This window comes from Myxocyprinus asiaticus, chromosome 3, assembly GCF_019703515.2.
Source record: "Myxocyprinus asiaticus isolate MX2 ecotype Aquarium Trade chromosome 3, UBuf_Myxa_2, whole genome shotgun sequence".
Lineage (NCBI taxonomy): Eukaryota > Metazoa > Chordata > Actinopteri > Cypriniformes > Catostomidae > Myxocyprinus > Myxocyprinus asiaticus.
This window is the reverse complement of record NC_059346.1, coordinates 49,384,354-49,398,356: the sequence shown is the minus strand read 5'-3', so window position 1 is coordinate 49,398,356 and position 14,003 is coordinate 49,384,354. Positions and strand designations below refer to the sequence as shown.

The following is a 14,003-nucleotide window of genomic DNA, read 5'->3' as shown; positions in this document are numbered from 1 at the left end:
GGCTGTGGTGGGTGAGGTCAGTGCCCCCTGTTGAAATCTAGCTTGGCTGCAAACTAGAAAATTTGTCCTACAACATATATTATTCTCAAGTAGACATCTTTGGTCATTTGTCACAATAAGTGCTAGAGTAATTGTTCTTCATAAAAGACACACGTGACGAGAAAGGGAAATGTAACAGCTCATTCTCTCCTCATATATTTGTTCAAAGATGCGTTCTAAGATACATTCAGAGTAAATTAAGAGGAGGCTTATTTTGCACATATTTGTGTAAGACACCAACAGAGGCAGGATTTTAAAGGGGTCATGAAATGCTCTTTTTATTATAGTTTTATTATCTTCCCTGAGGTCCACTGATAATGTTAGTAAAGTTTTTTGCATTAAAACATTAATAATTTAGTAATATATGATCATTTTCTACCCTGTCTGCGGCCCTCTATCTGAAACGCTTAGTTTTGGCCTAAGCACCTCCTTAAAGCTTTAACGTAAACAGAGTCTTGAGCTGTCACAGAGACTGGTGAGATATATCAGGACACTTATTTCATTAATATCTTTCAGGGAGTAGTAAAAAAATTAGCATACCTTTCCATTACAAAATCACTTACAGCACCTTTAAACTGTTCATCTTAAGAATAACTGTTAACACTCACACCCTGTCTACACCGGACACGAGAGTCGCGTCGCGTTAAAAGCAATAGAACCCATTATAATCAATGATGCTGTCTACCATGGAAGCATCCGTTATGGCGCGTCACATTGCGCCAACAGTAAACAGATGTCCCGTTCCATTTTGCACTGCACGCGCTGGTGCTACTACTGCCAACAACACAAATAAACGGTTTAGAAAGTCTGTGATGGTACCCGGTGTATACAGCCTCAAACCGCTGTGTTGCGTCACGTCAACGGATGTGCCATAAACCATCAAATAGTCATGAAATTTGAAATATTCATGAATAAAATGGTTTACTTCATTTTGATCAGGTACAAATGTTTTTTACTGCCCCATCCTTCAATAACAGTTCCTTTGCAAAGCTTGAATCATTTTATGACTGTTCACAAGCAATCTACATTGATATGAGCCGAAAAATGCATCCAGTATCATCCTACACTGAAAAGCACATCACTGGAAACACATCTAAGTGGCCAAAGATGTCCATCCAGCGCATGTTTTCATACACCAACAATTAAAAATAGCGCAGATGGGCAAAAGAATGCATCCATGATGCATTTGTGCTCAAAACAGCAAGAGGCAGCATTTGAATGACAAAGAGTGGATTCTCCTCTTTAGAGTTGTACTTCATATATGTATCAAGCAGTCAAAGATGTCTGTCTGTGCATGTTTAAATACAGAAATAATTTAAAATATTCCCGATGGGTCCCCTTTGGTGTTAGGAATAGTTAGGCCACAGTAGGCCATTTTTACATTTACATTTATACATTTGGAAGATGCTTTTATCCAAAGCGACTTACAAAAGAGGAATACATTATAAGCGAATCATCTTAAGGAGACAGTGGTATGAAAAGTGCTGTATTACAAAGTTTCACTAGCATCAGAATAGTAGTATTCAAGACAGTTTCAAGAGCAACAATTATTTTTTTTATTTTTTTTTGCTCATGGAAAAGATGTGTTTTTAGCTGTTTTTTGAAGACAGAAAGTGAGTCAGCTTCACGGATGGAGTTGGGAAGGTCATTCCACCAACGTGGTACGATGAAACCGAAAGTCCTGAAAGTGTTTTGGTGCCTCTTTGTGTTGGTACAACAAGGTGCCATTCCTTAGCCATGGGCAAGACAAGTAGAGACAAGTAGAGCATGTTCTAAACAAGCTGCGAGTGTCTGTGGTGCTGCTGATCTTGTTCTGGTAATAGAACGTTTTTGTAGATTTAACGTTATCTGAAAAAGCAAGCAGAGACTGATACTTACCCAGATCTGCTGGATCTTTAGATTTCCGCCATCTCCTCTTAGCTGTCCTGAGGTCAGTCCGATGTTCACAAAGGACGTCAGAGAGCCAGGGGCTGGGTGGTGTCATATGTGCTGGCCTAGAGGAGAGAGGACAGATGCTGTCTAGACAGGTTGTTAAAGCAGAGCTTAGTGTGTCTGTGACAGTGTTTACATCCAGGGTGGAAAATAAGTTTTGTGTGGTAAGAGAGGTAGAGACAGCAGTGGAAAGGCATGAGGGTGAAAGAGAACAGTGGTTATGGTGAAAGGAAACCAAAGGCGGAGTCTGTTTTAATATAAATGGGATAGTCATGTTGAATTTCACAAAGTAGTGATCAGAGACATGTAAAGGAGTAACAAGAATATTTGAGTTGGTACAGTTACGTGTAAAAATGAGGTCCAGCTGGTTTCCCGATCTGTGAGTTGCTGTAGTGTTTAGTCTTTCCAAGTCAAACGAGACCAGAAGAGCATGAAGTTCAGTGGCCTGGGGCTTGTCTTGGTGTATGTTGAAATCTCCAAGAACCATAAGTGGCCTACCATCTTCAGGGAAGGAGGACAGCAGGACATCCAACTCCTCAAGAAAGTTTGCCAGCTGACCTGGAGGGTGATAGATGACAACAACATGGATTTTTGTGGGTTGCAATGTAGTAATAGCATGGAATTCACAAGAAGTATTGTTACATAGAGAGGAATGTGGTGAAAATTTACAGTTGTTTTGAATGAGCAAACCTGTTCCCCCACCCCTACCGGTGTGTTGAGGGGATGAGAGATGGAGAAGTTGTTGGAGAGAGCAGCGGGTGTTGCTGTATCCTCTGGACATATCCATGTTTCTGTCAGTGGACTGAGGGTGGACTGTAGTCAGCTATGTTCACAGCTGACTGGCAGTTCCAGAGTCCCACTGAAAAAGAGAGCGGAGCAGGCGCTGATGTGCAGAGTGACCGTATGTTGTGTTGGTTGCATTGTGTCCTGCGTCTATATCGTGTAAACTGTCTGTAACAGACAACAGGGATGTGCTTGAGGGCACATGTTATTCGTGAAGTAGACATATTAGAATGTAGAAGTAAAATATAAGAGAATAAATCAAATTAGGGATGTTTGTCCTTCTCTCCATGTTTACGAACTGAAGCGCCAATGGGCGGGGCCAAGGGTGTGATGATTTTAAGTAGGAGTTAATGTTTTTGAGGTGAATAGGCAGTCAAGAATTAATGTACCCCAAATGATGTAGGGTTGTCGTAGAAGTAGAGAACGGGGCGTTTTTGCAGCTTGTTTTCAATAAATGCTTTTATTGCACTGGGGATTAAGTTTTGAATTCTGAAATTTACAGTATGTTTTTATAGTAGAAAGACCTCTTAAATGACAAAATATCAAGGAAAATTGTATTCCTCATGACATAACCCCTTTAAGGCATCATAGACTTGTTTCTGACATGAAGGCTGTTCCAAGAGACGAGGCATGAGAACTTTTATTATTGATAAATATCTTCAATACTGAAAAGTATTGAAAAAAAAGTTGTGTTATTAAAAATGCATTATTTTACCCAATATTTGTGTGCTATGTATCTTTATGCTTATACAGAGTATTGCGGCATTAGCTTAGCAACATGCTAACAGAAAACTGTATTGCCAACACTGTAAAAATGTCTGTAATTTTAATGACAATGCCAAAACGACAAATGACAAAACGTAAAAAAAAATAAAAAAATACGTAAATTGGTTAATGAGTGTTTACCATCAAATATACGTTAAAAATTTTAAATATATTTAAAAAGACAATACATGTAGTTTTACGGTAAAATCTTGTAAAAAAAATTAAAAACATTTGATGTAAAAAGTACGATTTTCCCGTATAGTTAATGCTTAAAATGTATATCATGTTTAACAAGAAAGTACATGTTATTTTTACAGTAAATTATTATGGTAAAAAACAGTAATCAGACATTCCCAGAATTCCCTGCGTGACCCATTACATTTCATTATATTTTATGGAAAAAGTTATGTTTCTTCTGATTTTTAATATCAGTTATGTACTTTGGGGTGTTCTGTGTTATATTTGATATAGTTTAGTTAATGTTTATTGTATAATTTTAATGTCACATGTGTTACCCTGATGGTGTTTAGTGTTTGTGTGAGTGACATTGAGCAATGTCTCTACATGTTTATTGGTCATTGCTCCTGGAAGGTCCGATATTGATGAACTTCATGTCATCGTGTGCCCTTCGGTGATTAACAACATATTATTAAGTGAAAAGCAGATTTTTAAGATTTCAGAAGGTTAATATATAAAGTTTATTATTTAATAATATAAACAATGGTACTGCACCGTCAAATATATCGTAAAACCAACAGTTTTAAACCTTTACAGGTTGTTCTGTAAAGTTTTTTTCCATTTATACTGTATTTTTTACATAATTATTCTGGCAACCACAGCTGCCAGTTTGTTTGTTTTTTGTAAAAACAACAGGATTTTTTACAGTGTATGTAAAGTGTTCCAAATTATTCACTTATGTGGTTCCATGACAATTAGGGGCCATTCAGGATGAACGCGTACTTGCGTTAAAAATACCTAGATGCAGTGCAATGAATGAAACAGAATGCATGTATCTCAAGGCACATTTTTAAAAGTTAAAGTTCTTTTTAACTTGACACATCTCAAAAAATGTAGCTCAACAATCTAAGACATCCGTCTTGTGCATGTTCACTTACAAAAACAATTCTAAAACAGCCCAAATGAAAGCAAAAACGTGTTAGTTGTGAACAGCTCCTTAGAATGCTGCTTTAGAAGGCAGCTGCCTATGTAGGCCATAGACAGCGAGGCAGCTCACTAGGTTTTAAGAACATACCTATTGTATATGTCAAGCACATATCTGCTCGAACCTTAATGTGCACGGCAGCCAGACACTGCCTTTTCAAATGACAGCATCCATTAAAGACAATCTTTCTCGCTTTGGCTGACCCCAATTCAATGGCACGCCTCACCTATCGCCATTTTCCCAGGGCTCCACCATCGTCTCCCCGCCACTGGCCCAACAACCCCCTCCCATCAGCTCAATTAAAGATCACTGTCTGTGATCTGCTCTTTTTCACTGTGGAACTGACAGCTTTTAAAGGGTCATCCTTATTAGCTCCATATATACAGGGGTCACCAGCTCTCCAGGAGTGTGTGCTCTATGATGTAAGCACAGGACTCTGTCACATTAAGACTGAAATTGGAAGAGGTCACCAACCTTTGCACAGATTACTGATATGTCAATGAATATAACAGGGGGAAAAATACGTTGTCCACTCCATTATGGGGGATTTTGTGCATGGTAATTTGATTTGTGGTTGTTGGTAGATTATTATTATTAACATAACAAAAAAAGGGAATCCTTCCCATACAGTAGCCCTGAAAATATTTTAACTCTTAAACTACACTTAAAATGTATGAATGTCATTGCAATAGATAACAAAATATCAAACCAAGTGGCATTTCTTTAAAAGAAAGATAGCACAAGTATATTTCAAGCAAAATATTTCATAATACGTTTGTTATATAGCCTATGTTCAAAATTAAGGCAATACATTCTTGGACTTTATGGATGTTAAATGTTAGAGGAATATGTTTGTAGTTAATGTGTCGAACTACACCTGTGCTTTCTCTGTTAGGACACTTCATACATCCACTAAAATGAGGGGGCCAACTCCAGCCAGGTCTCCTAAGCAACCAAATTGGCCCAGTTGCTAGGGAGGGTAGAGTCACATGGAGTAACCTCCTCGTGGTCACTATAATGTGGTTCTCGCTCTCGGTGGGGTGCATGGTAAGTTGTACGTGGATGCCGTGGAGAATAGCATGAAGTCTCAACATGCGCTATGTTTCCGCAGTAAAGCGTTCAACAAGCCACGTGATAAGATGCGCGGATTGACGGTCTCAGACGTGGAGGCAACTGAGATTCGTCCACCGCCACCCGTATTGAGGCGAGTCACTACACCACCACGAGGACTTAGAGCGCATTGGGAACTGGGCATTCCAAATTGGGGAGAAAAGGGGAGAAAAAATAAATACATCCACTAAAATGATCTTGAGGCCAGTTGATTAAAAGTTGTTGCAAAAAGGCAAAGAAAAGTTCATTTAGTTCGGCAAAAGAGTATAGCACATTCTTTTGCAGATGGCATTACTTTGATATTTTGTTATGTAATGCAATGACAATATATTTTTATGATTTCAGTGTCCAGATACTTTTTGGGGCCACTGTGTGTCAATTAAAGTGATCTACCAGAAGTTGTTAGTGATCTAATAATGAAGCTCAGTCTTTGTTTTTTTTTGTTGTTTTTTTTTTTTTCTAAATGGCTGGATGTTTAGCATGCTAACGTTCACTTTCACTAGTATGTACATAAAGAAATAAAATTTATTTATCTGAGTTAATTGACATGTCTAATGTTTTGGGTTTACCCAGTTCAACTAGGTTCTTTCTACACAAAGTGTTTGTGTTGAGATTACATAGTCATTTTAAGTTAAGAAAACTCATTTCAAACATGTGGAACCACTGTACACGATTGAATCAAGTTCAAGTTTTTTTTTTTTTTTTTTTTTTTTTGTGTATAATACTCCTCAGTCACAGTAGATATTTTGATTATTTAGACACTATATTTAGCCATAATTTGTTCACCAAGCATGCATACATCTTCAACTAGACGCTTCCGCATCTCTGAATAATTTGAATGCATTTCTGCTGTTTGATGTGAAGCATGTCGCTTTAATTGAAATTAAGTATTAAACTAGATAAATGGATACTTAATTGAACCCCTAGGCAGCAAATGAACATGCTACTTTTTTAATGAAATTATATTCATTCTCATTATTTGTTTTGCCTGTGGTGTCACTGTGTTTTGTGTTAGTCAGTACATATTCAAAAAGTTTCATTTGACTGACATATTTCTCCTCCAACTTTTCTGTCTCAGTAGAATATCATGAGTTCTCATCTAAGTTATGTGCACTAAATACAACTTTCCAACTGAGTATAGCATATTCAAAATAAGCCATTTATTTAAAACAAAAGATTGTCTGATGCTGCCTTGATTTCCACAGAAGGTGAAATTGGAAGTGGATCTAACAAGATTTACATTTATATTTTTTTATGTTTGCCGCACTACACCTCCGAACACTCCATCACTACATGACAGCTAAATTTGGGGTTATTCTGACAATCAGATTGAGTCATCCACAGAAACAGGAATATGAAAGTTCTACATTTAGAGGAATCTATGGGCACAATCCTATGTACATTGATGAACACACAGGCCAATCATACTCCCTTAGGCACTTCTTTTTACCTCTCTATTTTCACATCTGAACCTTTTTTTACATTACGCTGCTTTTTATTATTTTTATCTTCTTATTCTTCTACACTTATGTCTGTATATGGCTTTCTTTTGTGTCATTGTTGTTTTTCTGCTCTTCTCCACCTTTTCTATCTTGCATGCACACATCCCACTCTCTGCATGGCTGCATGATGTTAATTGTTGTGATGGAGTGTAGCTCCCTGTACCCAGATACAAAAAGGTAAGAAACTCTTTATTTTCTGCTGCTTTCCAATTTCCCAAGCAAATTTCCTCTGTCTCTCCTGACGAACCTCCATTGATTCCCTTTAGCAATGCACACAGCAACTAATTAGCTCTAACATACTCTCTGGAATGTGAGGCCTACTATATTATGTGCATTAGTACATACTGGCATTATACACCAAGTTAATATTAGCCAAACCTGCAGGGTGTCCTTTAGATATAAGTAAATTCAGGCCACTCATATGTAGAATTATAACCAATAAATGCTTTACTATGGCTTTGTTCAGACAGAAGGAAAATATCTGAATGGTGGCGTATCCAACTGAAATATGCCCAGTTGTTTGTATTCTGAACAGAAAAACAAAAAGAAAAAAGAAAAACAAAATGAAATCTTAAATTTGTCATTACATTTTTACCATATGTGGTTCAAAATTAAATTGGATTAAAATGTGATTTTTGTCCATGTGTTTCAGCCACATCATATTTCTAGTATTATTATTATTTATTAATTTTTTTATCATTCGGGATGCAACACAATGTCATTATAGGGACATTTGGGGGTTGGGTGCACAGATATGCTAGTTGTCAGGTCACAAAATGACGAAGCTCATGAATGCACAGATAATTTCAAATAATGTTTTACTGTTTTGATAAATAGTCATTCTTTATGACTTATTCAAGTGCTCAAATAAATACTTAACAAAATTAATTTGAAGTCCCTACAACTAGGGATACCACAGGTCTGTTGAATGCTTGATTCTAATTGGTTGTGGGATGTTCTTAGGTGTGCAATTATTATTCAGTAAAGCATGGCTATGAAGTAGTTCCAGGTCTTGACCGCATAGCAGTTCCATATCACTTATTTGATTAAAGTAAATCGGTTAAGAACGTCAAAACAATGTCTAAAATATCCTACATTTATTTCAATTTCAGATCAAAAGAGCTCTTTTGAACTGGAGCGTGAGGGTTTTTCCCAGAGATATTTCAGATAATAAAGAAACTGTTGTATTGATCAAGTGTATCTAGTTTTGATACAGCTCAAGTCTTCATTGCTAATTCGAAAACGTCACGTTAGAACCAGCAACGGAGGATGCGCCGCTTTTAGAAGTAAAAAGGTTGTGTGTGTGTGTGTGTGAGAGTGCGTATGAGTGTGTGCATGTGTGTGTGTGTGAGCGTGTGTGTGTGTGCTTACGTGCGTGCGTGCATGTGTGTGTGTGAGCATGTGTAAGTGGAGATGAGGGAGCGCAAGGGCTCTTTAAACTGAAATTGAAATAAATGTAGGATATATTGGACATTGTTTTGATGTTCTTATTTACTTTAACCAATTACTTTTAATTGGTTAATTGGTTATTTTGTTGTGGTAGCCTGTAGGTCTCTTTGAAATAACTGAAATAATTTGGCGAAGTGATAAGGAACTGTAATGCGGTCAAGACCTGGAACTACTTCACAGCCCTGCGTTTACTGAAAAATAATTGCACCCCATAGAACGTCAGTCAACAAATCAGAATCAAGTAGGGTGACCATATTCTGGTTTTCCAAAAAGAGGACACCTTTTTTTTAATTGGGGTGGGGTGGAATAATACGGTTCAAAACAGTTATTATGAATGCAAACTTTAATGCAGTGAAAAAGACACACTATTAGCATAACATAAATATATATAAATAAATAAAACATTTACAACATTCTTTTGAATGTCCATGTACTAAAATAAAATATTTGATGCCATGAGTGTACCTTCATTTACTATTACTATTATTTTGAATGGCCATGGAAAATTAAGCAATGTGATAACAATTTTACCTGGTCGCAGAAAGTAGTCCGTTAATTTACCTAATGAACTTTCACCTTTTGCTGACTCTTTATGCTTCGCAGAGCTAATGTGTGTTCTAAATCACTTGCACCTTTATTAGCAACTGACACATAAGTGCCAGCTTTACATGTCACACATTCTGCTTTCCATGGATCTCGACCTGGATGAAAGCATGGTAATTTTTTGTGCAAATCTTCTGTAAATTTGCACATTCGTTTGGGCATTGTTTCCACTCAGCTGTCATTTGCTGCTACTGTCAAGCAACTGTTTGATGCCGAACACAACAGCGCTTCGCACGTTCGCGTAGAGATTGACAGGCAGGAATTTGGCCAATAGTTGCTGCAAGCCTCTTATAATCGACCAACTGATGTGCGAGGAGGCGAAACTTACAAAGAGGGGTTAAAGCAATGCAAATATGCGCACACACACTATGAAGTATTAGACCAGATGCACATTATAATGCAACTAAAGCCGAATCCCAGACATTTTCGCAAATTTAGCATTCCCAGCCGGATGCTTTTTTAAGGTCCGAAAAAGAGGACATGTCCGGGAAAAAGAGGACATATGGTCACCCTAGAATCAAGCATTTAACAGACCCATGGTATAAAAAAAAAAAGTTATTAAGGTTTACAACGGGAATTTGGCGACACACATCTTGCCGATTTTGAAGCTATGTTACTTCTGACAAGAGCTGCAACAAAAAGGTAATCCCAGAAGCGAGATATCTCATTTTCTGAGTTTCTCTCTTTCGATCCCTCACACATTAACTCACAACAGACTCACACACGCACAAACGCGCTAACTTATTACTCCAGTAAATCCTCGAGTAAAGCAGCACGAGCCTCCATTGCTGGTTCCAATGTGACATTTTCAAATTAGCAACGAAGGCTTGAGCTGTATTAAATCAAGACACTGAATCTGTGGTGGAAGAAAGTAGTTCAACTCACAAGAGCATTTTAGAGATGAAAACCAGAAAATGTCTTGATATAAAACATTGAAGATGTCTTAAGGTGTGGTAACGCCATGGTTACTTGTGTAACCTCTGTTCCCTGATGGAGGGAACGAGACATTGTGTCGATGTAGTGACACTAGGGGTCACTCTTGGGAGCCCGAGACACCTCTGGTCTTTGATAAAAGGCCAATGAAAATTGGCAAGTGGTATTTGCATGCCACTCCCCCGGACATACGGGTATAAAAGAAGCTGGTATGCAACCACTCATTCAGGTTTTATGCTGAGGAGCCGAGACAAGGTCTGGCCATTTCAGCGGGTAGTTCAGCATTGTGGCAGGAGGGACACAATGTCTTGTTCCCTCCATCAGGGAACAGAGGTTACACAAGTAACCATGATGTTCCCCATCTGTCACTCACTCGACGTTGTGTCGATGTAGTGACACTAGGGGTCCCTACACGAAACGGCACAATTGGCTGAACTGTGTTACGTGAACTGGCGGTGTATGGTGGGCAGACTACTGTGTGTCTCATAGCCAGCACACCAGGTCGACACGTAACCTCCCCCAACATAGTTATGAGTGTCGAACAGTCCTTTGGGGACAAGTCTACTACCCAAGAGATAGAGACAGGCTTAACCCAGTCATGGCCTCTTTTCCCCTTCTCTTTTTCCACTCCCTAAAAAAGAAGGGGGATTATCTGACTGGGCCAACAGGTCTAGTCGGGGGGTGTCCCAAGGGGAAGACACCACAGAGACCACACCTCGCCCAAAGAGGGGGGGGATATTTAAGTGGAAGAATACGTCACATGGTCTTTCCAACCATGTGGAGAGTCTTCAAGGTAGATCCTACCCAATGGGAAGGAGTTACTACAAACATGGAGACTGGGGCAGAGGGGCTCTGCCCAAGGAAGACGCAGTTTGCCAACAGGGAAACAAATTAGCGGAAGATATATATCACATGGGGTTAGCCTTACAGGGAACTGCCACATGAGGAGCACCTACCCCAGAACAGGACTCTGAGTTAGCACGTGTACTGGGCCGGCAGCGAGTCTCTCCGAAGACTCGACTGCTACAGGGCTCGAAGTAAGTCAACCAGGGAACAAAGTTTGTGAACACTACTGGGAATTAATGGCGCACATCTTCAGCTCAAAAGGAGGTGGAAGACGCTATGTGCAAGCAATACACCCGGCCAGCTATACCGGGCTTATCTGCTTGTGTTGCGTGCCACTACCTGGGACGAAACCGGTTCCACCCGGAGGTTGTAGAACCTTGCAAAGTTGTTGGGTGTTGCCCAGCCCACTGCTCTGCAAATGTCTGTTAGAGAGGCACCCCTGGCCAGGGCCCAGGAGGCCGCTACACCCCTGGTAGAATGGGCTCATATCTCTACCAGGGGCGGCATGTCCTGGGCGTGATATGCCATAGCTATGGCGTCAATGAGCCAGTGGGCGATCCTTTGCTTGGAGACAGCGCTTCCTTTCCGCTTTGCACCAAAGCAGACAAAGAGCTGCTCAGAGATTCTAAAGCTCTGCGTGCGATCGAAATAGATGCGTGAATAGACACAGCAACGATAGGGCTGAGTCTGCCTCCTCATGGGGCAGTGCTCGCAGGTTCACCACCTGATCCCTAAAAGGGGTCGTGGGAACCTTGGGCACATAGCCCGGTCGGGGTCTTAGGATCACATGAGTGTGGCCCGGACCAAACTCCAGGCACGTTTTGCTGACAGAGAACGCTTGCAGGTCTCCTATGCTCTTGATGGAAGTGAGCGCAGTAAGGAGGGCAGTCTTCAAGGAGAGTGCCTTAAGCTCAGCTGACTGCAAAGGCTCAAAGGGGGCTCTCTGTAGACCCTGAAGAACTACAGAGAGGTCCCATGAGGGAATGAGGCGCGGTCTGGAGGGATTCAGCCTTCTGGCACCTCTTAGGAACCTGATGATCAGGTCGTGCTTTTCTAAGGACTTACCGTCGACTGCGTCATGGTGTGCTGCTATGGCGGCAACGTACACCTTCAAGGTGGAAGGGGACAGCCTCCCTTCCAACCTCTCCTGCAGGAAGGAAAGCACTGATCCGACTGCGCATCTCTGGGGGTCTTCCCGTCGGGAAGAACACAACTTAGCGAACAGACGCCACTTAAAGGCATACAGGCACCTCATAGAGGGGGCCCTAGCCTGAGTGATCATGTCTACCACCGCGGGTGGTAGACCGCTTAGGTCTTGTGTCCCGTTCAGGGGCCAGACATGGAGATTCCAGAGGTCTGGTCGCGGGTGCCAGATGGTGCCCCGTCCCTGAGAAAGAAGGTCCTTCCTCAGGGGAATTCGCCAGGGGGGGCTGTCGCGAGGAGCGTGAGGTCCGAGAACCACTTCTGGGAGGGCCAGTAGGGTGCTACCAGGACGACCTGTTCCTCGTCATCCCTGACCTTGCACAGGGTCTGTGCAAGTAGGCTCACTGGGGGAAACGCATATTTGCGTGGACCAGGGGGCCAGCTGTGTGCCAGCGCGTCTATGCTGAGGGGGGCCTCGGTCAGGGCATACCAGAGCGGGCAGTGGGAGTATACTTTGGAGGCGAACAGGTCCACCTGTGCCTGTCCGAATCAACTCCAAATCAGCTGGACCACCTGAGGGTGGAGTCTCCACTCTCCCCTGAGGGTAACCTGCCATGACAGCGCATCTGCTGTAGTGTTGAGGTTGCCCGGGATGTGAATGCTCACAGCGACTTGAAGTGCTGCTGACTCCAGAGGAGGAGATGGCGGGCGAGTTGTGACATACAACGAGAGCGCAGACCGCCTTGGCAGTTGACATATGCTACCGGTGCCATGTTTTCTGTACGAACTAACACTTGCTTGCCCTGGATCAACGGCCGAAACCTCCTCAGGGCGAGCAGAATTGCCAACAACGAGGCAGCTGTTGTGCCAATGCAGTCGCAGGCCCGTCCACAAGCCGGCGGCTGCGTGCCCATTGCAAACAGTTTTGGAGGCATCTGTCATGACAACGACGTGCCTGGAGACCAGTTCTAGGGGAACACCTGCCCGTAGAAATGAGAGGTCGGTCCAAGGGCTGAAAAGACGGTGACAGACCGGCGTGATGACCACGCGATGTGTCCCGCGGCGCCATGCCCATCTCGGGACTCAAGTCTGAAGCCAGTGCTGAAGCGGTCTAATATGCATTAACCCGAGCGGGGTGGCTACCGCTGAGGATGCCATATGCCCCAGGAGCCTCTGAAAAAGTTTCAGTAGAACTGCTGTTTTCTGTTTGAACGCCTTCAAACAGGCCAGCACCAACTGGATGCGCTCGTTTGTGAGGCGTGCTGTCAAAGAGACTAAGTCCAACTCCAAACCGAGGAAAGAGATGCTCTGAACTGGGAGGAGCTTGCTCTTTTCCCAGTTGACCCGAAGCCCTAGTCGGCTGAGGTGTGAGAGCACCAAGTCCCTGTGTGTGCACAACATGTTACGAGAGTGAGCTAGGATTAGCCAGTCATCGAGATAGTTGAGAATGCGAATGCCCACTTCCATTGTCGGGGCAAGGGCTGCCTCTGCGACCTTTGTGAAGATGCGAGGAGAAAGGGAGGACCTTGTACTGATATGCCTGACCCTCGAATGCAAACCGCAGGAAGGGTCTGTGTTGAGGTAGGATCGAGACATGGAGGTACGCGTCCTTCAGGTCTACTGCCGCGAACCAACCTTGATGCCGGACGCTTGCCAGAATGCGTTTTTGCATCAGCATCTTGAACGGGAGTCTGCGTAAAGCCCGGTTCAGTACTCGCAGGTCCAAGATTGGCCGC

The 14,003-nt window shown here is 42.1% G+C and overlaps 1 protein-coding gene across 2 annotated transcripts in view; it reads left to right on the top strand.

The window, feature by feature from the left end:
• Window positions 1-14,003, top strand: part of LOC127428348 (double C2-like domain-containing protein beta) — a 176,774-nt gene that overhangs the window by 85,705 nt on the left and 77,066 nt on the right. The window contains exon 3 of one of the 2 annotated variants that reach the window (XM_051676692.1): window positions 7,447-7,470. The exons of the other annotated variant lie outside the window; for it this stretch is intronic. Within the exon in view, the coding sequence (XP_051532652.1) occupies window positions 7,447-7,470 (24 nt within the window). The remainder of the gene's footprint in view (window positions 1-7,446; window positions 7,471-14,003) is intronic. 2 annotated transcript variants of the gene reach the window in all.